Source organism: Zonotrichia albicollis, chromosome 3, assembly GCF_047830755.1.
Source record: "Zonotrichia albicollis isolate bZonAlb1 chromosome 3, bZonAlb1.hap1, whole genome shotgun sequence".
Lineage (NCBI taxonomy): Eukaryota > Metazoa > Chordata > Aves > Passeriformes > Passerellidae > Zonotrichia > Zonotrichia albicollis.
The window spans coordinates 101,676,435-101,704,430 of NC_133821.1; the positions used below are offsets into that span (position 1 = coordinate 101,676,435).

The 27,996-nt window shown below is 41.7% G+C and overlaps 2 protein-coding genes across 8 annotated transcripts in view; one reads left to right on the top strand and one right to left on the bottom strand.

The window, feature by feature from the left end:
* Positions 1-2,827, top strand: part of SNX14 (sorting nexin 14) — a 47,734-nt gene extending 44,907 nt beyond the window's left edge. For 4 of the 7 annotated variants that reach the window (XM_074538301.1, XM_074538300.1, XM_074538297.1 and 1 more), the window contains one exon: positions 243-2,827. In XM_074538301.1, the coding sequence (XP_074394402.1) occupies positions 243-281 (39 nt within the window). In that variant the 3' untranslated portion in view covers positions 282-2,827. Of the gene's footprint in view, positions 1-239 lie in introns of all 7 variants that reach the window. The other 3 variants (XM_074538299.1, XM_074538296.1, XM_074538295.1) reach the window with 1 other exon arrangement.
* On the bottom strand, positions 707-27,996 carry NT5E (5'-nucleotidase ecto). Its single transcript, XM_074538302.1, has 9 exons — positions 27,013-27,996; positions 22,248-22,470; positions 16,589-16,777; positions 11,961-12,158; positions 10,533-10,684; positions 7,242-7,354; positions 6,275-6,420; positions 4,562-4,762; positions 707-3,001 (listed from the first exon to the last, which is right to left on the bottom strand). The coding sequence occupies exons 1-9, from the start codon at positions 27,325-27,327 to the stop codon at positions 2,844-2,846; spliced, it is 1,695 nt and encodes a 564-aa protein (XP_074394403.1). The 5' UTR covers positions 27,328-27,996; the 3' UTR covers positions 707-2,843.

The following is a 27,996-nucleotide window of genomic DNA, read 5'->3' on the forward strand; positions in this document are numbered from 1 at the left end:
CCAGTACAATTTCCACAGCAGAAAATTGCTGTATTAGAGAAAACTGTATTTAGCAGTTAAAGAAGAAAACACTTATTTTGAAAAATCATATTAAAAACTCAATAGCCTTCCATTCTCTTAACTCTGGTTTCAAGTGGATATTTTCAGATACCATTAATCGTTGCTGCTCAGTTCAGTAATTTCTATGTAAATACATATTTTCAAAATTAATAAGTAAATTTCCCCCCTTTCCTGTTTAGCAGGGTCCAAAGGAAGCAAGCTCTGTGTCAAGCTGGATGTGAGTGGACACCCAGTAGGATCTGCTGTGCACTGTTGTAATGGACATGTGACATTTTAACATTGCCTTGTATATTTTGTTGTAAATAATATAAAATTTAAGTTCAAAAAATACCTTTGTGCAATAAAGATATTAAAATTTAATACCGATTGCAAGTAAATAAAATATTTGTACTTTTAATTTAAAATTTGTTTTAGCTATTACCAGTAAAAGTCTAATTAATTTCACCAAAATCTGTCAGTGAATGAAATTACAGGATGACATCGAAAGAGACAGCTGGGCAATCAGCCAACTAATGCTTTGCTGAAAGAGCAACTACTAGATGTCTTCCAGAAAGTATATGTAGAAAAATTGGTTGGAAGAAGTTGTAGAATGCTCCCGTTACTTTCAAGTGTCTTATCAAATATTTTTTTTTTTTTCCCAAACAAAGGTATATGATTGAATCTATTAGATATAATCAACTAATCTCAGAACTGTCTTTAGCCTTCATCTTTCTGTGAGCATGGAAAATCACATTTGTAATTGAGTCTTTTCAACACCTGACCTTCAAATCTAAAGCCCTCTTAAAATAATAACGGATGTGAAAAGAATTTTTTTGCAGTTTCTGATCTGGCTTTGTGGGTTTTTTCTGACATCCTCTTCACAGGCTTAGAAAAGAGGATGTGAGTCTGTTCACAGCATTTTATCTAAGTTCATTCATATAAAAATGTGTGGAAGATTTTTCTCTGTAAGTCTTAATTTGTTGGCCCAGCCTTTATAAAAGACATTTTAAAAAGGACTTTTATGTGTGGCTTTATAACAAGTTTTACTTGCAGAAGAATACAGAGATGTTTTAATAGGCATTCCTTAGTTTTTCTTTTCAAACACATATTTTCTCCTTTTCTATAAGCTCACCAATCTAATGTAGCATTGGTATTCTTTGTCAGTATAACTCATCTGTTTTACTGTTGCAGACCTTCTGTTTGTCAAAGGAAGGTGAGAGTGTTCTTTCTCTCCTTTCTGGCTGTGCCAAAGCAGTTGTTGCCACTCTCAAAATAGGTGTGCAGGCACAGCTCTGAGTGTCAGTGCCCTCTCTGTTACTAATTTGATGTTGATGAGGGAAGGCCATTCTGTGAATTAACAACCTCGGGAGTCGAAGTGACAGTCCTCAATGCCAGGGCATAACTGGCAGTGTGACAAGGTCAGTTGTCGTTTGTCTCCCTGTTCTACACCCCTTATACACCTAATACAGCTCTGGGGGCCAGAGCCTTTCAGGCACAGCCCTTGAATGGATGTGGAAGTGAATGGGGTCTTTAAATATCAGCATCCTGAATGTTTATCTCAATGCACCTTCTTGAAATCTACACTGCAAAGGATAGAAGAGGCAAGTAGCTTCAGTGTTGAAAAAAAGCGTGTTGAGCTTTCCAGGAAAACATAGCAGGTTTATTCAAAACAATCAGTTTAAAACAGCATTAAACAACCCAAACATGTTGATGTCAAAATTCCCAGTAATCTTAGAAAAATAATGATATTTTCACCCTGGTTTATAAGCAATCATTTCTTGATAAAGCATCAGCAATGTACATTTAGCACTTAATATGATTTCATGCTTACTAGCCTGTCTCTTAAAACTATTTTTTAAACACAGCCTTCCCATAGAAGAGATATAATCACAGTTATCATAAAGCCAGGTTATGCTGTAAAAAGCCCCATTACCTGACTATTTCCAAAGGATGCCAAAACTGCTGCAGGAGTCAATGCCTGTATCTGACATTTTCTTGGAATGTTGCTAATACAGAGTAACAGGCAGCAGTCCTGTGCTTTGTTCTTTGGAAGAGGTTTAAAAGTGAGCGTATTTATATGAAATACAGTCACAGATTGTGTTCTCACTCTGGATACAGTCCCCAAACTGGTCATATTTAAGAGTGAAGAATACTCAATTTGTTAAAATTGGTCAAAATCAAGTCAAGCTTTCATTACATCCTTTATTAATGGAAAATAAAAGTGTGATAATTCTTTTTCAGTACTAAAAGAAAAACTTCTTAAAATTGCATATTAAATAGACTTCATGATTTTAATGGCACCAAGTTTATTCCAGCTCTTTCAGGCATTCATGTAGGTATGATAAATATGACTGGAAGCAAAATAGAGATATTAGATTGAATATCTTAACCCTGAGTGGAGACCAAAGAAAGGAATATATATCTATAATAAATCCATTTCTAGAATCTTGTTTATGTCTGAGTCCAGGTTCTTAACTCGCTGTCTAAAGCAGCTAAAAGAATTTGACAATTTATAATACCCCATTTCAGTCTGTCAGTGTTTTATGATTGAGCAGTAAGTATCCACAGGAACTTTGCTTTTGAGACCTCAGTTTCAGGTACCTGCTGATTCTGACCAAGAGAAGTTGTGGATTGTGCCCCCTTGCCCTGCACACAGTGCTCCAGTGGCACCACCAGGTTAAAGACAAGGCAGGGGGCATGCAGCAACCTCACTGCTCATTCATTGTAAGGTGTAACAGAAGAGAACAGGTCTCTTACAGCTTCCTCAGCATCATCTCTCCTCCTGTATTCCTCCGAACAAAAAATCAAGTGTGCAAGAATGTTACAGTCAACAATACAGAGATCAAGGTCAGACTAGCTTCAATAAGACTTCCAGAAGAAAATTTTATTCGACCTTCAACTGCTGGGTAAACTCTCTTCATTCTCTGGAGGTAGCGTGAAACAACCTCAACGTCAGGTTCACCTAAAGAAACAAACAAAAAACTGTTCTGTGCATCTGCCAAGCTCTTAACCAAAATGTAAAAACTTGCCTACATTCCAGTTTTAGCTCAAGAATCAAATTGTTTTCTATGCTTTGCCATTCTGAATCAGCACACATCACCTGTGGTGGTTTGTAGCCAGAATTTGTGGTAGCAACTTGTATTTTACAAACACACAAATTATTTTTGTTTTGTTTGGCTTGTTTTGTTTTGAATTTGTTACAATGGTATTTTCCAGTTCAGGTAGACTGAGATAGTCTCCCACCTGTTTGGGGTATAGGGCTGTAGACCTGGCAAAGCTATTGGTTATACTTTTTCAAATTTACTTTTTTTAGGAGAAGTTTTTAGTCTTGGCACTGCTTGTGTGCACACAAGCACAAAGTATTACATGGGTTTTTACAGTGCGAGACCCTTTTCAGTCACTGGTGCCAACTATGCAATGAGCCCCTTCTGATCCAAGCTCTTAACCTTCCAACTTAAGAATAATTACAGTTTTACCCTTCTGTTGTACTGAAAGACTTTACCAGAACCTTACAGGTTGTTGCCTTTCACTATTCCTAATGATCTTTCTCAGTCTCATGAGTAGGGCTGATGTTTTAAATCAAATTTTGCTGAACTTGATTTAAAACACCGGTTGTACCTGTGAGAATCAACTTTAAACACCTGTAGAAAAAAAATTTGCCTGTGACAAAGATCCAGAAGGAAAATTTTTGAGGTAAAAGCATGCTTTCACCATGCACAAGAAGAACATAAAAAATAAGTTCTGCAAAAATGTAGATGGGCTCCTATGAGACATTTTTTTAAAAATACAGCCCTACACCCCTTTTGTGTTTTCAGAAATAATGGATTTTAATCTCAATTTTTTTCAAGTTTCCCTTCATCTTAAAGAATGGACTATACCAATTTTACAAACAGAGACATTCTAACACTTTGCATGCAGCTTTAGAGGACCTTAAGCCAGTGTTATAAAACATCTCAGTTCCACCTCTGGTGTGGTGTCTGTGGCACCCTGCCTTCTGCTGCCTGCAGAGCTCCCGGGGCTCCCTGGTTTTGGCTGGGCCAAAATTCTCTTTGAGCAGGTTGGCATCTTTCCCCTCACCCCATGTTGTTCACCTGAGCTGCATGTTGTTTAACAGTGGAGGTGATGATTCTGTCTTTCTAAATAATTCTACACAGTGGAAATTTAAGGTCTGTATAAAATGGCATCTTTCAGTAATAAGTACAAGTGCAAGGCAGTGTAAGATCTACTCTACGTGTTCTTTGCTGCTTTTCTGGTTTACCACAGCCTTAGGACTGCTCTCTGGGCACTGCTAAATTGATAATGTTTCTCTTTGAAACTTTTGTGGTTTTAACTGAAAAAGAATCGAGTTGCTGCCTACAACCAAATTTAGCAAGCCAGTGCTGTCAGGGTAGAACCAAGTTTAATCATGGAGTATAGGCAAAAAGTCTGAGGTTTATACTGTAGAAAGATCTTTTAATTTTTGTGAGTTGTTTGCGTGCTACCCTGTTAGAGCCCGTACTTACCTGGACTGTATCCCCCTTACCTTTACTGTATCCTAGATTTTTGTCTTTCAGCATGCTGTAGCCATCTCCTCCAAATAACATATAGGATGGCAGAGTCACGTTGTATATTTCATCCATCTGGAGCGGGACATAGGCTGGGACTCGGCACGCTGTGCAAAGAACTTCCAAGCTAACAACTCTGCTTCCTGGGGCTTTGGAGAGATCATAGACCACGTGGATGCCTACAAAAATACACATTGGAATGCCACTTAGTGCAGGGCATGTTGAACACACAGGGCCAGAAGCAGCATTCTCCCTCATCTTCAGCTGGATCTTTGCATTACTTTCTGTGACCGAGAGTTGTATTGTTTTGAATTGCACCAGTTAATGCCCTGTGTCCTTTGCACACTTACTCAACATCTATGCAAGAACATTCCAGAGAAATAAGAATTGCTGGAGCACTGTCCCACCTCATTTACTTATCTGATGTCTGTTCTCATCTCTACTCCACAAAAGGAAATTACTGGTCATAGGATTGGAGTACTGCAAGATAAAAATACCTTCCCTTATTTCTGTAGTCACATGCTTTCTCGTTTCCCTGGCCTGTTGGCTGAAATTACTTTTTTCAAGGCCAGCCAGCCTAACTTGGTAGCTATTCTGGATAACAGGCAGTGTCCTGAAAAAGGAAAGCTGGACCAGGGCTGTACACGAGGCAGTGTCTCCTCACTGTAGGAGAGGCAACATTTCTCACTGTGGGCCTGCCTTGATCAGGGCCAGGGGAGAGCCAGGCCCCCAGAGCAGCCCTGCCAAGAACCTGCCGATGAGGAAGCCACTAAAGGTCCTTCAAAGCACTGAGGCTCTTCCAATCCCAGCACTCTTCCTGCTCTGCATCTTCCATCCTGAACCCTTTCCAGAGCTACTGGTTTCCTTCTTTTTCTGTGGAGAGGCAGCAAGCAGAGGTTGTTCCTGTTTCACCTTAGAGGTACCTAAGAGCTGGTGAAAGTGTGAGACACTGTGTCTGTGGTGTGTGAAGGATCACATTGTCAGGGTGTATGGGATGAGAGGCTTGGAGGGAGGCAATGCATCAACCCCTGCCCTTGAAGTTCAGCTCTTCTGCTAACTAAACAATAAAATCTGCACTAAATCACAGAGAGACCAGGAATAAACATGACTGTAGCCTAATACACATCTGGATAAACATACAGATAGCTGCAATTAAAGATTTGAGTAGCTTTTTTATATTAACTGTTCATCCATAAAATGTTTAGAAATTCACTGGAGCGATTCCATAGCCCAGATGGACAAACTCTAAAACTGTCATCAGTCATTAGAGAATTGCACAAAGTGATTTTGATAAACTGAAATTCAGCACAGCTATCCAGTTTGGCATTTCAGGTAGGCTGCCAGTTAGGAACTAAAAACTGGAGTTTGTTGTAGCTATTTCTGTGCTACAGCTACACTAAATTCTATTTTCCCCTGGTTAATTGCAGTGTTAAACTGATGCCATTGTGGGTTTGGGAAGCTCAGGAGCACTGTCTCTGCTGAAGGGAGCAGCGATGGGCTGTGTGCTGCCGTGGCTCAATTAAACACACATGAGACAAACAGTGGCTGCTGGCTGGCATGTGGGAGGCACAGGGTGAGGATGTATGGCCACCTTGACATTCCATTCTTAAAAAAAACCTTCCAGATGTAAAAAGGCCAACAGGAGGGATGGCTGTTTTGGAAAACTGAGAAGAGAAAAGAAGAAAATATACCTCCAACCTGCAGCAGCTCTCCACTTCCTTTTCCATATCTCCTCACACTGTGCTCAAAAGCTTCTTTCAGTGTGGAGCCTTTTAATGTCACCATATCAAAACGACCTCCAAATGGCAGAACAGACAGCAAATCTTCCACAGTAATGCTACCTGGGGGAAAGACACTTTGTTCACTTCTTTCTTTGGGTTTTTTGTTATTGTTGGGGTGTGTGTGTGTGTTTCTTTTTCCTGTTTACAGAATTATTTTAGGATTGTTTAACATCAAGTTTTTGACAAGGAACATGGCAAATACAGTTTAAGAAAATGAGGGAATGAGGGCTTGTAGGAGTGAGATTCACATATTTTTTGCAGGTTCCCAAAGAACCTATATCTTTTATTGTCCAGCAAGTATCAAGACCAATAAATCAGAGTTTGGTGTAACTGCATGTATTGCTATTAGAACAGAGCTACTAAAATACATGACAAAGCACCAGTCTAGGATGAAACACAGCTATTCATACTACATCAGGCACTTTTTCCAGTTAAGATTTATTCACATAGTCCTACAGAAAGATTTAGCTGAACTGAGAAAGCTGTTTATTTTCACATTTCATTTATGTGGTATCAGGAAAATAAAAACTAAAACCTTAGCATTCAGAACCCCCAGAATTTACTTACTCTACAGCAGACTACAGAAGGCTCACAGCGACCATAGCAGATGACCCTGTACAGCAGGAGACCTTCCTTTGTTCCAAGGCAGCAAGGAGAGAGGGAAATTGTAAAAAGCATTGTGTACAAACAATGCTAGAGACTTTTGTCAATGTCAGCCTGAGTGCAGTTGTGCTCAAATGATGGACAACCATTTGAGAAATCACACCTAACACTGTGCAAAGCCCATCAGAACAAGCCCATACCTATTACTGTGTTCAGGCTGACATAACTTGATTCCTTCTATCTGATGAAGCTGCCATTCAACTGGTAATTTAACCTACCATTAGTGCTCTGCTCATCAATGGGTGACCGAATCCCACCTCCGTTCAGGATGCACATTGAAACGTGGTTCCAGGTCTTCTGATCCGGACGCCTGACATTCTCATAAAGCTACCAAAGGAAAATGTTTAAACAGATTTTGTCTTCACTTACTGTAGCCTCTGGAAATTTATACCAAGTACAATCAGACTGAAAAAACACAGAAAGGTTTTGACTTTTTTCTCATTATCTTCAGCCCTGTTGTAAAATACTTAGTTGCTAAAAATCCCAAGTAACTATTTTGCTTTTTAAAATTCTTAACATGAAAAATATTTGCCCTTTACTGTAATGAACTCTCAGGCTCTGCCCTAGTCTGTGTGTCTATGGCATGGTCAAGGCAGGCCAGCTGAACAAAGGAAAAGTGATTTTTTTATTTTAGTGACTGTGATGAAGACAAATGATTCAAGCATATTTGGGGAACTGAGAAGTGAAGAGGACCTTAAATACTGTTGTTCATTAAAATCTCTTAGGGAAAGTATTAATTAATCATTTTGCCAGAAATTAAGTTTTTTCAGCTCCTCTGTGGTTGGTTTTTAGTATTTAGAATGGTCTTGGGTAACTAGAAAGGTGTAGAACAGTGGAAGAACAGGAATAGTAGATTAGAAAGTCTACTCTGCACAGCAATGGGTCCCCAGCAGCTCAGTGGCGAGGCCCTGACAAATGCAAGGACAGGATAAAATTTGCTTGTGACATCCTTAATAGCAAAGAAAATGAAGACCAGATATTTGCCCAGTTGCATCAGGATAAGTCTCCAGTGTCAATGCTCAGAAATAACAGTAGAATGGGGAAAGGCTAAAATAGGATAATATAATAGGATGGACTGCTTTCCATACAGGAGTGACTATGGCCATAACTCTTTGGTTTTACAGAGAGAAGTACAGGAAGCACATGACAGAAGCCTATGAAATGAAGAAGGGCATGTGGAGGCTGGGTAGGAATTTGTGTCTTTTCTCATTTCAAGAATGATAAAAAACCTAAAAGATTCAGAGAGGGGTGACGAGGATGGCCAAAGACAAGCAAAACTTCTGAATGTAGAATGATGATGTAGACTTGGATTATCTGATCAGGTAGAGATCATGGAAGGAAGTATTCAAGAAGGCTATAAAATCTTCTTGAGTGGTGTGATGGTGGATAGGAAGCTAGTTCCAGAGCAAGCACCTCTTGACCCCCAGCAGTTATGCAGGCAGTGGGCAGCAGCAAGCTAGGCACCGACAAGAGCAAGGCCTCTGCAGGATGTGCAGGTCCATAGTGGAACACCCTGCCACCAGCTGCTGGGAAGGCTGGAGGCAGGCAAAGGGCAGTGGAGCCACTCTGCAGGAGCTAATCCCCACTGTCTCCCTCCCGTTTTCCCTCCCTCTCTCCCTGTTGTTGTTTCTTGCTCTCCTCACACGTTCCAGTTGAGCCAGGAAATGTCAAGAGATTTCTTCTGCCTTGGGAATGCCTGAGCTGTGAGCTGGTGGGGGACACGGGCAGATCTGAGCACAGCAGCTCCACAGGCTTGTCCAGGAGTATGCTCATCCCCTACCATCCCCACTGTCATTCTTGGAGACAAAACTTTGGGATGAATGGTCCTGTCATGTGTTCCAGGTGGGTCACTTCTCTGCTGCACCCCTTGTGAAGTGTTTGTGACCTCTGACTTGCAGCTGTGTAAATGCTTTGTGCCTCCAGCTTACTCATCAAAGTCATGCCCTGAGGCCAGAGCCATGCTTAGGTTTGTAACTCTTAATCAAAGGATTGCAACTTCCCAGCCCTGAGCTGAGGCAGCTTAAAAGAGGAGCTCACACAGTGCTGTTACCAATTTCACAGTCTTTTCACCTCTGAGTCCCTTTAAAGTCCTTTGTAAAATGCCATCTAGGCCTGTCAACCTTTCTATTCTGAGATTTTGGGTTACTGGTTGAGATGCATCACTGAACTAAATGGATCTCTGTTTTGACCCAGCACAAACCTTGAATCTTCTGCAATTCTCAAACTCTCCATTTCTCAGGACAACTCTAAATATTAAAGCTTATGGAACAGGCAGATCTATTTTTTACCTTTATACCTCTGACCACATGTCAGCAGACAGGAAAGCAAGTACAGAACTGGCAAGGCAACATGAAGAGAAATCTATGTATCTGCTGATGACTGCAGGTGATTGTCTAGGGACATTGATTGAGCTAAAATCGAATTTGATCTCCTCAGAAAAAATGTATTGCAAGAAAATCTACAAACTTCTGAAAGATTGCAGATTTCTTTAAGCTTGAAAAGTGCCAAGGCATTTGTTCACATTTTTGCAAATAAAGATATTCAAAAATCTAGCAAAAGAAAAAAAGCAAGATGCTCCAATTCTAGGAGAACTGTATGCAGAATTCCCAAACATTAGTCTGATTTGAAAAGCAGCTCATGAACTAGAGAATTATTTTGAGGACTATAATAAGAGCAATACCATGGACTAGATAAATAGCTTTGGGAACATATCTAAGTCATGATTATTAACTGTCCCTTAACTTTCCCTTTATGGGAAAGTTAATTTTCTGGAAACAGTTACATTAGTGAATGTTTTTCCCTGAAACACTTAAATGAAATGATGTTGCTGCAGGGCAGTAAAACAGTCAAACTCAGGAAGTTTAAAAACTGGAAGTGACCTCTTGTAAAAAGACTTTTCTGGAGTTATGTGACTGTTGAAGCCCAGTAGTGCCTGTCAGAACACAGCAGGGGCTGGTGGCTCCTTCTGGGCTGGGGTGTTCAGTGCCCAGCTGGGTTCGTGGCCTTTCCCACCCCCTCCTTGCTTCAGCTGGCACCTTTTGGGCTCTTCAGGGGGACAATTCTTGCCAGCAGCTTGACAGAAGATTACCCAGATTTGTTTTCTGTGCCGGTGCCCTGAAGTGACAGCAAAGCCCAGTGAGTAATGAGAGGACAGAGGGTGAGTGCTGTGAGCAGGGGCCAGCAGCAGGAGAGGGGCAGGGGAGCTGAGCTCTCTTCCTTGCTGGGCCCTTAGATCAGACTGCAATGTCCCTTGAAAGTGCAGCCTCAAAGGCACCTGTGAAAAAGCTGTTCTCTCTGTGAGGCTGTGCACAAAGAATAAACTGCTGCTGACTCTCTGCAGCAGCATTCCTTCCAGCCTCGCTTCTGCCAGGTCTTTCTAGGGACACGCTGGATATTGCACTGTAGAAAAGCAGGCACAGAGCCCATGTGCTGATAGTTTGGAACTGGACAGCTCTGGAGTAACCCTTAGATGCAATTGCCACCAGTAGTGGTGAAAACATCTTACCACAGCATCACAAAGCAAATTGCCCATGTTACATTCCTGGAAACGGCATGCTTGGCTTGTACCATTCAGGTAAACACTAGTTTTTCCAATCTCTTCAGAATAATTCCCCAGGTTTTCTCTCCATTTTTCCACTTCTTCCTTAATGTGCTCATCTGTAACGTAATATAAAAGTGTAAAATATGCATCATACATATCTCATATTAATGACACTTCAGTGAATACAAACTTAGGAAAAGAAAAGGTTCAAGATTCTAAAAGGTTGCACTTTCCCTAAAAACTTCTCAAGCAACATGGCAACTATATTCACTTCAAAAAAAGTCTGTAAGTGGAGAAGGCAGAACAGGACAATCAAGGGAATAATCCAGTCCTGTGCCACAGCAAGGTTACCTCCTCTGTACTTTTGCCCAGTCCTGTTCTAACCTCTGACTGATGGGGTTTCTAGTACATACCTTGACAGGTGAGAGAATTTTAAAAATACATGTGAGATTGGTCTTTGATGCAATTTTTTTTTTTTGCTGTTTGTAATTTCCTCCTTTTAATGTTGTGCTAAAAGGAAAAATAGCTCAAATATCAATGTCAGGGAATAAACAATTTATAGAAGTTAATTCTTTATGCACATCTGTCTCTTAGGTGAAAATTTAATTATTTCAGAAAGAAACCAAAAATACTTATATATGCAGACTCTCACTACATTATTAGGTAGTGAGAATAACACAGTCAATATGTATTAACAAATAATTTTTAAACTATTTGCTTTATGAATACTCAGGTGGAACCTAGTTCTACCTGTTGGATAAAACCTCACAACTTCATACAGCAAACTGGAGAAGAAACAGATTAGAAAACCGGCCCTGGGTAATTGCAGAGCTGACCAAAAAAACCCCAATTAACAGAGCTCAGATGGAGTTACAAACAAAAAGTGACAGAGAGATTCTCCTCCTCCCATTTCTTTAAATGTTTCAGAGTTAAAACTGCATACAAGAACTCATGGGTTTGTATGCAGTTTTGTATTGTATTTGCACTTTGGCAGAGCACTTGGCAGGATAGTTCAAGTTTTTCCTGGAACATTTCCACTTTCCATATTGCTCTAAACTCTGCTCTGAAGAACCCAGCCTGTGGCAAAACTGTAAATAAGTACTCATAATCTTTTAAATCACAATTACAGGACTAGCTAAAACAGGTCCTACAAAGTGGTAGGGTATTGTATTACCTGAACTCTTAAAAAAGGATTTTCAGGGATTTTAAATAGATAAAAACACACTCTGAATGCATGCATATTCAACTGTTACACAGGCTGAACCCTTCACAGAAGAGAATGGGCAAGCTCAGAAAGAAAGCTGAATTCTTATTCAGACATTGTATTTAACATGACAAGACTTGAATTGTAGCAGAGTGCTGCAGGCAAACTCAAATGCCTAGTCCACATACCTTCAGGAAAGCTGCTGTCCAGCAGAATGGGGTTTCCAACTGCTTCAACTACATTTCCTTTCTTGTCAAATGTAACATTCAAGTAACCAAGATATTTTCCATAAGCGTAAGCTTGTACAACTGGCACCTTCCTCCCATCATCTGAGTCAACCATGAATGGATAGGGGCCAGCAGGCAGTTCAGTGGAGGGTGGGGTGCCTGCACAGAACAAGCATGAAAAGTGGCTCTTCAGCTCATGCGACCTTCAAGGAGTTACTACAGTGACATTTCAAATGTTTCTCAGCCTTAGCAAACCCAGCCAGGACAGAAACAGCCATTGCTAACAAACAGACATTCGATCGTTCAGTTATCTCATAAGAGACAGTGTTGTTTTCAGGACATGAACTCAAATAACTACCACAGTGTTTTTTGAAGTTATGACTGCACACTCTGCCATGACATCACATCACAACAGCAACAAAGCAACTTTTCATTCCAATTATTGCAATCCAAACCCCTCAGTAATGCAAACATACCAGCCACTGGACAAAAAGTTTACTATTGAGCCTTCACACCACATTATTCTGCATCAGGCAGAAAGTAAGAATCAGAGTAAAACATACATCAGACTTCTTGGTCTGAAAAAGTCTAATGAATTTTACTGCTAATAAGCAGACAGTTCTGTGAATTTGTACATAGAGCCAGCTGAGTTTTTTTCACTATACCAAACAGCCTCCAAAATTTCAGACAGCCTGTAAACCCTCTGCAAAATCAACCTTCATTAGCATTAAAGTTGTGTGGTCATGGATTCAAAATTCCTATCAACCTGCAAATTCTGAAAGATGACTAGGGATAGAACTTGGAAACAGATTAAGGGAAGGCACTGGCAGAGAAAAAGAGAGAGCTCAATTGGCCACAGGATTTAGAAGCCACACAGGGCAGAAAGTGGAAAAGAAAACTAGACCTGCACAGCACAGCTCTTGCCTCAAGGGTACCAGTCTTCTCCGTGCCTCCTTGACATGATCAGTGTATTGACAACATTATCTGAGTAGTATGTCTCCCTGCTGTTATTCCTGTCATTATTTCTGCCCCACTGTCAGACCAAGGCTGGGTAGCTCCAAGAGCCATCACGTGCTGTGTGACAGAGCTCCCTCAGAGCCTGCTGCTGACTCCTGTCCCAAAGGTGGTGGCATTTCCCACCCGTGTGTTGGTCAGCTCAGGGCTGCTGGCACGGCAGGGGCGGGGGGAGCAGGTGCAGAGGAGGTGGATCCAGAGGAAAGTAGCCTCTTCACTTCCACTGCTCACAGAACAACTTGCTTCCTTCCATTTACATTTGTTTACTTAATATCAAATCCTAGGATAAGCAGCATGATAAATATTCCTGCTAGAACTCCAGTACAATTCATATTCCTCTCTAATCCCTCCTATTTCTCCAGGGAGGGGAGCTGCAACAAACTGAACCAAACTTACCACAGAACTAGATTTTCTACTTTCAGCCAGGCCAACAGAGTTGGTTCCTTGGAGTGCCACTTAACTATTTGTTTATTTAGGGAAAAATTTAAGAAATCCTGTAGCTAATGAGACCTCTCCAGGATTTATGCAAGCAAAAGTGGCTTTGGGGTTTTCTGAACTGAAAAAGGAATAAGTTTTGATTTCTTGTCCTTCTTTAGTCCTCAAATGAACAGAGCATTAGAAAGATATTCTTTCTAGACATTATTATAGTTTATATCAGCTGTGTGTAGCTAAGGGCTTGTCCAGATTCTTACTCATTTCTTGTTTTCTAACAAAATACTTTCTGATTCTGATGCTTCTTTTCAGGATTAATTAGCACTATGACATCTTTCCCTTGTAAGATAAATATGTTCCTTCTGAAATGCAAAGACTATTCAGTGCATCTTACCCCAGCAGCACTAGAATTCATGCTTAGTCAAAGCATGAGATGCTGCTTCATGACAAATGCACAAATTCATACTGGGTGACTGAAGAACATGTAACACTTATCTATTTCTAACCCTGTTTTAGCCAACACACTACATTTTCATAACATCAGTTCTGATGAAAACCAGAAATTCAACTGCTCTAACCCAAAACTACCACTGCTGGTTGAGTCAGTTCTACAAACCAAATGCACACCTGAACAAGTCAGGACAATATTTGCCTTATAACCTGTGGATAAACTGAGATTGGCAAATATCTTAGAGACAGGTTGGACTAGTCCAAGAGGAAACCCTTACATTAAGATTTCTCTGTGGAAATGCCTCCATGGGCAGTATGTCTCTAAACTTCCATGACAGAACAGGCTGAACAGCTCATACATCTCCACTTAGACTGAGCTGGAACATTCACCCAGGTTCTGCTGACACTTATTGATTACACCTCTTGATTTAAATGAGAGCTTATAAGCTTAATATAAGTAGCTTGAGACATGCAGAAAGACATTTTGAATCAGATGTTTTACTCTGCAGTGCAATCACCTCCACAGATGTGGCTGTTTCTCTGGGAATGCTGACTGGTGGCTTTGACTCAGCAGGGCAGGGTTCACAAATGCACTCAGGATGCTCCTGAATGGGTGAGCATGTGTTTCACAGCACTTGGGATAAAAATTATATGCTCAGACCACATTCTGTCAAAAATCTTGTTTAGACTAAATAGATACTTTTGGTGTATCTCCCCCAGACATTATTTTTCTCACCTTGCCAGTATTAATAAAGTATTAAGAGAGTCTTGTTTCATCAAAAGAGTAGAGCCCTTGGAAAAGGGACCAGAACTCATTCATAACTGAGATTTTTAACCTGAAGGCTGCAGTCTCCTGCAGTGTGCTCTCTCTGGCACTGTGAATCTTGGACAGCCACAAAGGGGGAGGGCTGGAACAGCTTGACATAATCCAGTCTGATCAGAGCAGGCTACTCTCTGGGATGACTAGAGGTGTGCTTGCAAACTCCTGCAGATCTAGACAAGATATGAGCTCAGATAGCTCCTGCAGCACTTCACATCATGGTTCCAAATTGTGACATGTGGCACCTCTTTGGATCACACCCAAAAAGGTATTTTGACTACTGTGGCTACCACAATGAGGCACAAAAATCTTTACAGGCATTGGCCAACACAGCACACTCTCTACAGACATTGTGCACAACACAGTGCAAAAGAATATGGATTCCACTGTGTAAATCCACAAGGAATGCACACTTTGGATATGGAATCCATCCTTGTTTTTCCCATCTCAAAAATAATTCAGTAAAATTGCATGCTGCACCCCAAGACAAGACCAAGGTCTCTGTGGCTTGTGCAGGTCAGTGTTGGAAGCCCTGCTACAGGCAGCTGTGGAACTTGAAGGTAGTCAGGAGGAGATGGAGCCAGCAAATATCAAAATATAATTTCTATCTTGGGGAGTCCCTGAGCTGCAAACTGGTGGGAAACATGGGCAGATCTGAGTGAAGTGTCTCCACAGGCTCATCCAGTACCCTCAACCATCCCCCTTGGTCACTCTTAGACACATGGTATTGGGATGTTCCATCCTGCTTTTTGTTCCACTTTGTTCTACTTCTCTGCTGCACTGCCATGCAAAGTGTTTGTGAGCTCTGACTTGTAGGTAGGTGTGTAAATGCTTTGTGCCTCCAGATTGGTCATCAAAGTTATTCCCTGAGGCCAAATTCAAGAGATATTCTGATCTGCTCAGTGTGCAACTGTGGCATGCAGTTGTTTCTTTTTAACAAGTAAGATAACAAATGGTGAGAGTGCAGATAAGAAAAAAAGGGCATGAGAAAGAGAGGAGATGAATAGGGAGAGGAGAGGATGATAGTGCAAACCTTTTAAGTGGTCAAGTTCCCAGGGTAGGGTACATAATGTTCTCCCTGTGACTAGGGCACATAGGAAACTTTTCTAAAAATCACAGAAAATTCCCATTATAGTCTCAACCAGTTATTAAAGCTTCTGTTAAATTTAAAGGATTTTAAAAAATCAATCAAACAGAACAACAAAACAGCCTCTCTTTGACTTGTGTCCTTACACTCTGGGGAAGGTAACAGCATTGGGGTAGCTGCTGATGGTAGGTGTCACCTAAAGTAGCACTACTGCAGGAGAAAACAGATTAGCAATGTTTATCTCTAGAATGACATCTGCCTCTAGAGAAAAGAAGAATAAAGAAGAATAAAAGAGGTATTGAAAAAAACAGATTAAACTTGGGAAAAGTATTTTAATGTCAGACTAAATGAAGACCTATGAATATAGAATTAGATTATAGAGAAAATCAACACCATAGCAGTTTTGAAGTCTTCTATGATTGATTTTTCTGATTAAGTCATATGCATGTTTAAAAGTAGACAACCAATTTATTCTTTTATAGATGTGAGCTTAAATTATGGTATGTTTAGCAGTAATTTACAGGTATTACTACCTTTGTTCCTCTTCCCCACTTTGCATAGGTCACCTTGAACATCCACAGCATTATGGAAGCTCTCAGTGAGTTGTGGTACTTGCTGTGCACAGGCAGTTTTGAATTGGTTTCTTCCATGGAAATTATGGACATGTACCAGCTATGAACCTGGCTGAGTGCAGCCAGCAGTAAACTACATTAGTGAAAGTTCTCCAAGTTTAAAAACAGTTTCAGCTCAGCTTCAGAAGCAACATTTTAGTAAGAAGTAAAATACCTGTATAGAGAAATGTGTTTGTATGTCCTCCAATCACAACATCCACTCCTTTTACTTTTTGAGCAATATTTTTGTCCACGGTAAAACCAGAATGTCCTAGTGCAATTATTTTGTTCACTCCCATAGCAGTGAGTTTATTCACTTGCAGTTGCAATGCTTCAATTTCATCTTCAAAGGTTACATCATCCCCTTAAAAAAAGAAAATAAACGAAAAGAATTTACTTACAAAGTACCTTAATTGCTACTTTGAAATAAAGTAGTTGACATCAGAGATTAGTCTGTATAATTAAAAGGATTTTGAATGGCAGTGCCTTTCAAATATCCTTAGCTGGTTCAAGCTCTTGATCTGACCCATTGTTTTTCAGCCTCTCAGGAGCACCTGTGTGCTTAGACTAATACAACATTTCTGCAACAAGCTGTATGTACTTGCCTACATTAAAAAAAGTTATAACTCCATAAAAAAATCAGTGGCATCAATGGTAGGATCAAAAATTGAATGACTTTTATTATTTATACTAGGGAAAGGAAACTGATATGTTTGCATATAAACCCTTGTATTCTATCACAAAGTTTTTTTCTTCCCCAACTGTATTTCTTGGAGATCATCTATCTTCTCGCAAGTTAAATCTCCCTTTTTACTGCATGTTCATCTTGTTCTTTCCTTTATCTTCCCTCCTCAAGGCCTTAAAAAGCAGCTTCTTCAAAGTCCTACATTAAGCTCTGAATTGCCTTTTGATACAAATACTCTCACCTAATGTGAACCAGTCTCAGTAATGCCAGTACAGCACAGCACACATCTGAGCTACCATCCTGAAACAACAGCATAAGGAACGGAAAGTCTGGAAAGGGGAAACCTTTTCCGGACAAGGATGTTGGGAAACCAACAGTCCTTCTGCAAGTTTTCTGTGCCTGTTGAAATTACTCCAATGTGACAAACAGTTACATGAACACTAGAATGACAGGCGTTTTTATCCTGGGCAAGGTGGTTTGGGTTGCACAAAAGGACTTCCTATGTAAGAGGATAATTTCCCTGACAAAGCTTTAGGAGTAAAGCTTAAGGACAGGTTCAACTTCGACTTTCTGGTAAAGACAACCAAGTGACTTTTCTACCAATTCCTCCTCTACCTAATTCCTCTCCTTCCTGCAGAACTTTTTGATCAAATCATTTTGAAAAATGCCTTTGAAGTAAAAAGATTTACATTATTTCATAACAAAGGGAGGAGTGAACCGAATCCACAATCCACTGCAAAATGTTTCAGGAAATGAGGAGGAAGCTGCTACAATGGAAGAGATAAAAGAGGCTTACATAAGTTGGTTCAGCACCACACCCATTCAATAGTTCTGTTAGTGCCCGAGGGAATCTTTGTACTGCACATTGCAGAGTGAATTGTGCAGTGCATCCCCACATTTTCTTCCTGTGGACCTCTTCTCAGAATCAAAGAGTCAGAAGTTAATTGAGGTTGGAAGAGACCTCCAGGAGCCATGTAGTCCAAAACCCATCAAAGCAGGAACTGAAAGCCAAATGAGGATGCTCAGGGTCTAGTCTGAGCTGGCTGAAATTCCAGTCTCTCTAGGCAACATGTTTAATGGCTTAACCATGTTTACCATGACAAATTTTTTCCTTAAGTCCCACCATGATTCCCTCTGTTTCTGCTTGAGCCCATTGTTTCTTGTCCTTTCTCTGCCCCTCTGGGAAGTCTCTATCCCTGTCTTCTCTAAAAAATCCCCTTACACCAGTGGAAGACTGCATTTGGTTCCCTCTTAGCCTTCTTCTCCAGGCTGAAGGAAGCCACTGGCCCCTCTTTGCACATCCTTGCATCAACAGCAGCTGGGCCTGATGCAGAGCAGCTGGCAGAAAGGGAAGTGCAAAAACTGATCCCTGAGCACAGGCTCCTCACATACTCTTCCCTCCACCATGGACCAGCTGCACCCCACTGGTGTGGGGACCAGTTCTGCAAAGAGAGCTGAGCTCTTCAAACAGAGAGCAGGAACGAGCCACTGATAAGCTGTGCCAGCATGCAGGTGCCTGTGGGCTAACTTGTGCCATGGCCAGTAGCCAGGTGGTCCATGACAAAAAACTGTCCCCATGAGCACCAGCTCTCTTATGCCTCTACGCCATTGCAACCTACAAATACACCTTCTGCTTTGAAGACATGTTATAATAATAATTTTTTGTCTTTTGTCATTTGTAGTCTTCAACCCACAGAATCATAGAATCCTTTTGGCTGGAAAATGCCTCTAAGATCATAGAGTCCAACCATTAATCCAGCACTGCCAATTCCACCACTAAACTGTGTTCCTGAGTGCCACATTCACACCTCCAGGAATGGTGACTCCAGCACTACCCTGGGTAGTCTGCTCCAGTGCTTGACAACCCTTTCCAAGAAGAATTTTTTCCAAAAATCCAAAGTAAATTACCCCTGGAAAAGCTTTGAGGGCATTTCCTCTGTCACTTGTTACTTAGGAGAAGGACACTGTTCCCCACCTTGCTACACCCTTCTTTCAGGCAGTTGTAGAGAAAAGGTATCAAAACAAACTGACCCAGTCACATCATGAAGGAAAGAACAAGGCCCATCCCATGCAGGTAAGCCCATCCCTCTCCCAGGACTGTCCTGTCAGGACAGACAGACAACAGAGCTTGGGTGGGGCATCCCACTGCCAATGCACCCACCCACTGATGTCCTTGTTGTCTGCCTTGCCCTCAGAAAGGGAATTCTGCCTGGGGCTGCAGGGGCTTCTTTCACCCCTTCTCCATGGCCTAGCCATGGCACTGCACACAGCTCTGCATCCTGGTCATTGGAGTATTTGATGGAGTTGAGATGAAATGGGCCCTCAGGTTTGAAAGTTTTACAGTGGGGGACTGTAAGAGCAATTATACAGTGTTCAATTCTCCAAGAAACCAGGCAAAAAGCAGCATACTGCTTAGCACTCATCTGGGCATTTTACAAAACAATCTGAATCAAAATTACTAACTTATTGCTCATGTCAATATTCCACTTCTCTTTCAAAGTTTTAATATGATTTGGCATCCTCTTTTTAGGTGAGGTAGAGTTTCAGAAAAAACAGCCAAACTGAACAAGGGAGAAGAACCGTCTGCCTGTTAAAAATATTATGCATGATAGCCAAAATTAAGTGGAATAAATGAAATTTAAAATTCCATTTTTGAAAACTCTGCCAAGTTGATAGTTTAAGTAAATATTTTGCTGCCTATAAGGTTACTACAGAGTAAGTAGGTTTGTATTTACACCTTATACAAAAATAAGGTGGACCAAACAACACTACAGAACTAAAGCAAGTGGGCTGGAACCATCAAATACTAGAAAGTAAATACACATGTAACTGCGTCTGTGTGCCAAGTTATGAGCTACTCTTTCAGGACATAGAAAAACCTGCTGGACACTCAGCTGAGATAGCTGCACATGGCAAAACAGAGAACTCCAGAAAAACTGCCAGTTGGCTGTAATCTATAAATGTGTTTCCCATCCCTATGGTTTCCAAACAGTGGCATTAACAGTTCCTTCAGCAGAGATGAGTTGGTCCCTCCCAATGCAAACACTGAGATTTAAGGACATTATATTCCGTTCAAGTCTTTTGATAACCTTTTTTCTTATGAAAAGTACATGTTGTAATTTCATCGCTGAGTGGGAGTTATGGAGATCTAACAATAGAAGAAATCACACTCACAAAATACTTCCACAGAAGGCAGTAATGTAGGAATTCATGTTTCAGCATTCTCAAGCTTCCTGTTTGCCTTGAGAATGCCCTAAGAGTGTAGAGCATGCCAAAGCACACAGAGGCAGAGAAAACGGAATCATCTGGAAGAAATGTGTAGAGATAAGGAAGGTGCTGAATTTCAAATTAGCAAGGTCCCTTATCAGTTGAATATAAGGAATTAGATTGATAATTAGTTAGCCTGATGTCTGCCATGATTTTACCAGTCTGAATGATTGCTAAGTCACAGGCAAGACATAGTCACTGAGGTGTATTAATGTGTCCTGAGTTCACATTTTCAAAGCTTCTAAATATTCCTCCACACACCAAAAAGGCAAAGCAGAAAATTAGAAAAACTCTGATCACTATAAATGTTGCTGTTAAAATTTCCTCTGCCTTTTGCTCAGTTACACTGTGGGATATACTTCCTTAGGGATGCTTCAGCTCCTTCAATGGAGCTAACAGGATTTCCCTTTTACCACAGCTTTTTTGTCTAGCTGTGGTCTCTTACAGTATCTCAGCACACTGAGGCATTGGTTATGATGTCTGAATGTTATTGGAAATGTATTCAAATGCTTCATAGAATCATTCCAGTACGATCTGGATTTTCACCTAGTGTATTTATTTTCAAGACGGTTACTTTGATGATCTCACTGCCCTGACATAGGTGTTTGGAAGAAAAGCAGCAGCAGATTTTATTACTCCGTACGAGAAGACAATATTGGCTGTCATTATTCAAACCTACCATGATATCTGATGATATCCACCCTCATGCCCTCAGGCACAGGTAAAATTCTATTGCCTTCACAAAAAACAGATTCATTTTCTTTTTTTGCGGGGAGACAAAAAGACAGGAACCCAAAACCACATCACTAAAAAAATAGAAGTGAGATCAATAAGTCTATTCAGACCTCAGGTGTCTATTTCTTGACAGGTTAAACATACAGCATTGGAATTAAAAATCAAAGAAGGAAGAGTTTTATATTCTAATACCTCCTCTAAGTATTAGAATATATTAGAATATAATATTCCTTTTTTCCAGGAAAACAATGCACTATTTCTGTATTACTAAGCAATAGAAAGAGAAATAATAACATGAAATAATAATATGAAGTCCCTTTTCAATGTGAAAGTGTTTCAAAGCAGTGCTAAGAGTATCCCTAACTGCAAAACCCAGGGAAGAAACTCTGTTTTTGTTACATGTAGGCTGAACTCTAAGCGGGCAGTGACTCATATCTCCTACAGCTGATTTAAATGGGTTTCTCATTCCAGTAGACCATTTTATTTTAGCAAAAAAACCAAACCCAAACAAAACCCTCATCAAACCAAACCCCCTGAAAAGCTGGAAAAAATAGTCAGAAATTGAGAAGTCTTCTTCCTCATCAATTCTAATTTTACTCATGAATGAAGCAATTGTGGTAAAAGCTGGATGGGTGTTTCTTCTGTAGCCAAATTTCTGCAAATATTTTGAGAGGCTAAAAACATCTTGGGCAACTTTTGCTTCAAAAACAAGTAGGAACCTCTTCTTGTTTTTAGGCATGGAGAAGAACAAAATTTCAACACATAGAGAAATGTCACACTTCATGCTAGAGACAAGTTCTATTCAAGTTTTAACTCTCATTTAAATGGATTAATAACTGTAAAATATCATGGAATACAACTTTAAAAACCCAAGCAAGAGTAAAAATCCCAACAACCCCTGAGCTCTCCTGCAATCTCAGTGACTTTCTGATATTCACAGATATGGTCTAGGTCTGTATAAAAGAGGGTTTTAATGTTATCAGGCCTTTTTAAGGTTAAAAATCAGGCAAAGTTGAGTAATACAAGTAGATACTGATAAAACAACAGACTTCCTACTTTTCTGCTGCAAACATTCATCTTTGGATTTAAAAAAGTAGGCAAAAGCAAAATAGTAACAAAGGACAAAAACATACTAAAGAAAACATACCTGGCTGGGAAAGAAAAGAAGTTTCCTTTGTAGTGTAGCCAACAATTCCAACTGACTCTGAGTCAAAATGAACTATTTTAAAAGGATGAACATATTTCATCATTTCGTTTGCTAACGGAGTTTTCCCTCTAATATTCGCACTCAGGACTGTAAAATTTGCATTTTTAAGAAGAGGATCCAATAATCCACTCACACCTTCATCAAACTCATGGTTACCCAAAGCCTGCGAAAACAAGAAGAAAATATGAAACTCTACATCAATTATTTGGTGTAAATAGTCTTATAAGTTATATACAAGGTATGTTTGAGAAAACAAAGTCTATGTTCTATGAAAGAAAATCCTAACTTTTCTAAACCAACACATTCCTGTTTCTCATGAATACAGAAGTGGTTGGGTTGTTTTTCTTTTTAGATATAGGTTTTTGTTTTTCAGACTCTCTTACATGGATTCAGATGTGAAATACAGATGATGTGATACAGATACATGATACAGATTTCAAAATCCAAAACCTATCTGTTTGTGAGAGTTTATCAGATCAAAACCCATTCATTTTACATCCTGTAGCTCTAAAAAAGAGGATTAATAATTACCAGAAAGGAAAACATATATTTTGTGTATGGAAAATATGTTGTTTAAATACTGAAGAAAACAAATATTGTCATTGATATTTACCATGTTCTTTAAATAAAAATTGCATTTTAAGAGCTTTGTGCTTGGACAACAGTTTTTAAAACATACTTACGTTGCACTTAGTAAAGGTTCTTCTGTGCTTTACCATGCAACAAGAAAATATCATTTCCTATGCTCCATCAATATCATTACTTGCCTATGGAAGATGTAATGTTTATCAGTCAGGGAGAGTCCCCAGAGTCAACTCACAGTGGATGTGTGTGCACATATCTGGGTGTGCACTTAACATGTGAAATGTTGAGATGCCACACAAAACGAGCAGTCCTGTTTATTTATTAGCACGGCAATACCACCCAGATGAGAATGCTTGGTTTGGAAAGGGACTTACCTCGAGGAAAAATTCCCCTTCCTGCCCCTTTTTCATACTCAGCCTAATTTTCCTGCAAGTTTGGTGATAAGCCAGCAAAACCTCCATAGATGGCATTTTGCAGAAGCACAATAAACGCCAGGACTTTGTAGCACATTTAGGTGTTAGGCAAGGAAAAGGTGTAGCCACAGAAACACTATAATTGTATAACCTGGTAAATAATAAATCTATATGAGGTTTCAGGTTGCAGCAAAGTACGTAAGAGGTACCAAAGCCAATGGGCCAACTCTTCCAAGAAAAAGTGTCCTAAAATTTCATTCTGAAATTAAATGGGTAAAGCTGCATTCATCATCTCAGGTGGCTTATGTACCATTCTGTTCTACTTAGACAGCCCACACACCCAGCTGTGCTTGCCCCAGTTTTTATTCTGGAATTGGCTGTATTAACCCTGATTATGTTCCAAACCAAGAAGCACCTTATGCCACCACAGGTCTGGGAGCTCAATATTTCAGTCAATTGGTTGGCAGTGTTTTTCTCTTGGGCAGATAAAGATTCCTGGCTCCTTTTATCCTCACAGGCAGTTAGTCAACGGCTTGGTGGAAATTTCAGGATATCAGCAGTAACTTGCATTGGAAATCAGATGTTTCTGCTGACACTGGTGAGAACACTGCTCACACCCCTGGGAAGGAGCCAAATTGTTTGTGTGCTGCAGCAGCACTTTTCCAAAAGAACCAAGAACTATCTTTAAAAAAATCCTCACTTGGGAAAACAGAGTGCACTCCAACTATGTTCCATTTCTAACTGTATTCTAATTGCAATCTAATTTGCCATAAAAAAATACTAATAAAGAGAGAAAAAAAATACATTAATCTTGATTCTGTCTGGATGTTCTGAAAAGATATCTATGGACTGGTAGAGTATATTGGAATGGTAAAAAGCTCTTTCCTTTTGGCTAGTGCACATGCTCTTTGTTTCTCATAAATATGCAATTAAACCCCAACAAAAAAAAAAAAGGTTGCAAATGAATTAAGAAATTGAATGGGCTATAACTGCCACCAGCTTGTTGGAGGAAGAAAATCCCAAAATTCTAACCCAACCAACCAGTTAGGAAAGATTGTTTCTCTTGGCTTTGTTGTCTTGCATTTGGATTATTTCACATCCATTAGGACACTAGCTTTAATCAAAACTTTTCCTGTGGTGCGCGTGGTTACTAAGTCGTTAAGAGAAATCACTGATGGCTAAAAATACGGTTTTACTTTTGATGCTACTCCTTTTCTGAGGAAGAAGATGTGGACCATTTTGGATTGCTATATTCTAACCAACTGCCCTTACACTCAGAGCTCCTGGGACTCTGCACCTGTGCAATATCCCTTAACCAAATCTGAATCTTTTGGCCAGCATAAGTGCAAGTCACAAGGGGGAATAAACAGAAATATTCAGGCACACAACATGTGATTATATAATCCTGTTTTTCACAAGCAGCAAGTCTAAAAATATTTCAAAAATCAGGATTCAAATTACAGAAGGATGAAACTTAAAAGAAAAGCTAGAAGACTTGTATCACCTTTCCAATTACTGCCTTTGAGGAATTTATATTGGATTTTAGTCTTAATTACACCAGAAAAAAAAAAGCTGGTGTCATGAAATTTTTTGGGAGGAAATTAAACAGGAGAAAACAGTTTGGAGGTGATAACAGGTATAAATGAGAAAAAGAAACTTAAAAAAGGAAATTTCTCCTATTTGTGGAGAAAACCTCTAATGATTCCAGGCTGTCCTAAATCCTCCTGCCCGCATCCTGGAACAACTTTAATGACTCATGCTCCCTCCTTCACCCTGTTTGTAATCCTAGCCCTGTAGCCCATTTCTAAACTTTCAGTAATCCCCACCCCTACTGTCAGGGATGTGGTTTCCCAAATTCTGTTTGAAGAAGAAGCACTATCTCACCCTTCTCAGTGCGGCTCTTGCCCTGCTCCCTGTGCCCCCACCCAGCCACCATCCCCACTGCACGGACCCCACGGTCCACAGACAGAAAAATAGAAACAGATTCTGCAGCACTGCCCGACGCTGGGCATCTCTTCCTCAGGGTCTTTGGCAGCAGAGAAAGACTGAGAAGCTACACAACGTTTAGCACCTGTCCTGTCACCTTCTGTTCAAATTGTAATAGAATACTGGTCCTCCACAGAGAACAAGTGGTTGGCTACTTCGCCTAAGGCATTCACATCTGGCATAAGCCTCTGGATATCTTGTATGGGGTGGGTTTATTTTTTAAAGCTTATTCTGATGAAAAAACTCATGGTATCTCCAAAACCAGATTGTTCCTACATAACTTTTCTAAAACTGAACAGTACTGAAACAGTACTGAACACTGCCTGAAAAAATTTCTTCTTGTGATAAAATCAGGAACTGTACAGGCTCGCAGGCTGCCCATGAACCAGTTACACCAGCAAGCACAAGACTGAAAATTGACAGACAGCAGAAAGCTTTATGAAGAAAGTAGGAAAAACCACCTCAAGCTATTTCTTGCACTGCAGAATCCCAAGGTGCTCTCCAGCTCTCAGTGAGGATGAGTCCTGAATGTACACACTCTCCATCACCATTGGGAGGAAAGACCCTGTTAATGTTTCACAATTAAAAACCGTTCACTAGGGCACGTGAACAGGGAACAGTATCTCTCACAGACCTGTCTGGTGCTTAGCCTAAGAAAGTGCACTGGGGCATGACCTTCCCTTCCACAGGTGTCCTGAGGCAGAGGGAATACACAGGTGAAGCCATTTTCACCTGCAAATGAAAGCACTGTCCTTTCCAGACAAAGCAAAAAAGATGAAGACAGACAATGTGATATGCCCAGAAGATTTTCCCCTCAAGCTGACAGTTGGGATGAAATAAAGTTCCAGTCACTCTCACAACAGTAGTCATGCTCAAACATGACTTTAATCTCTCTCCTTTCCGGGATTGTACACAAGCAAAATAAGACACTGCCCTGCGACAAAAGATTTAAGGACATGGAGTGACATCCCCCAACCTCAGTCACAAATTCTGCCTTCCTCTCAGCACTTGCATGACCAAAAGAGGCAGAGTAAGGGTGCGCGGTTAGCACAGCCTCAGAGACCTTCCTCACTAAGGCGCTGTTGTGATCTCTGGGCTGTTTGTACAGAGCCCCTTCTATACCCTGTCGTGAGCACAGCTCTGAGGGGACTGGACACAACCAGGGTGGGATTGATGAAAATTAAAAATCTCCACTCTTTGAAACAGTACTGCCAACCTGTGCCACCTGTGCTCTCCCGCAGGACCGAAGCAGGACAGGCTCGAGCCTCAGGCAGAGTTAACTCCCTTGTCTCAGACCAGACTCTTAGCCTGGCTTTTGCTGGGGTCATTCCATGGCTTGCCAACCCCTCTCCAACAGAGCCCGTCCAGCCCCTTGCCCGCATCTGCCAAGGAGAGTTCCATTGCATCACTCTGGGTAGCCTTGCCATCATCTCCCGGTTCCTGCCTGCCCGCGGGGCTGCCAGCTCTCGACTTAATTCGGCCGGGAGTTCATTACCCATTACCAAATCACCTCCCTTCTCCTCGCCTGCCTCCCACCTGCCTTTGGCCACGATTTTAGCATTATCTACAGCCTTTTCTGATGCAACTTTACGCACCGGAGGAGGCGGCAATGCGAAAAACCGGTATCGGGCGAGGAAAGGCAGGAATAGACCCTGCACCCAAAGGGAGAGAGGGAGGGGAGGACCCCACCGCGCCTCTCGCCGTCCCCCGGCCCGCTTTACCATGGCATCGTAGCGCAGGAGGTTCATGAAGTGGACCGCCTCCCGGCCCTTGAAGCGGGAGAACCACACGGTGCCCTGGTACTGGTCCCCGGCGTCCAGCAGCAGCACGTTGCGGTGCGCGGCCCGCTCCGCCGCCACCCGCGCCGCTCTCCGCGCCACGCCGCCGAAGCATCCCGGCGCTCCGGCCGCGCAGCGCCGCGGGCCCGCGCCCTGCGCCTCCACCCGCCCGTGCACGTCGTTGGTGTGCAGCAGGGTCAGCCGCAGCTCCGCCGCCGCCGCCGTGCACAGGCACAGCCAGAGACACAGCCCCGCCATCCCGCGGGGGCTCCGCCGCTCCGCGCTCGGGCTGGCTGCGCCGGGAGCGGGGCTGGGCAGCGGCGCGGCTTTGGGGCGGGGAGCGGGCGAGCGCGCCGAGACACCTCGCAGGCTGCGCGCCGCCCCGGGCAGCCTCCGGCGTGACCGCCCCGCCGCCAGGCACGGGCTGCCCGCCCGCCGCAGGTGCGCCGCGCCCGCGGGGCGTGAGCGGGGAGCGCTCGGCGCGGCCGCCCGGGCTGCCTCTGTGCCCCTCGCTGCTCTCCCGCTGTCCGCGCTGCCCCTGTGCCCCTCGCTGCTCTCTCGCTCTCCGCCCGGCCTCGGCGCTCTCCGAGCTCCGGGGAGTGTCCTGCGCACGTCCCAGTCCCCGATGTCCTTGACCCGAAGATAGCTGCTGTCGGGTTGTAGTAGGGCTTTCAGCCGGCTGCTGGAGGTCAAACGGGATGAAAATCCAACCAGCAGGGAAAGGACAAACTCCAGTGCTCACAGGAAGCTTTGGTGAATGTTTAGTACACTGAAAGGAGTTTCCAAGCCTTCACATGGAAATGTTTGCCTCTCTCCTCCTCTTTCTCCAAAGATGCTTAAAATAAAGACTGCTATTTCAGCCATAAAAAGAGTTACACTACTTTAAGAGTTGATTTAATTATAGCTCTAGTGGTTTTAGTGTAGACT

Excerpts from the sequence above, each read along its gene's own strand:
- NT5E (XM_074538302.1), bottom strand. The coding sequence starts at position 27,327 with ATGGCGGGGCTGTGTCTCTGGCTGTGCCTGTGCACGGCGGCGGCGGCG. Across the intron at positions 22,471-27,012 it reads TCCTGCGCTACGATGCCATG|GCTTTGGGTAACCATGAGTT; the intron begins GTAAAGCGGGCC and ends TTGTTTTCGCAG. Across the intron at positions 7,355-10,532 it reads ATTTGCTTTGTGATGCTGTG|CTTTATGAGAATGTCAGGCG; the intron begins GTAAGATGTTTT and ends TTCCTTTGGTAG.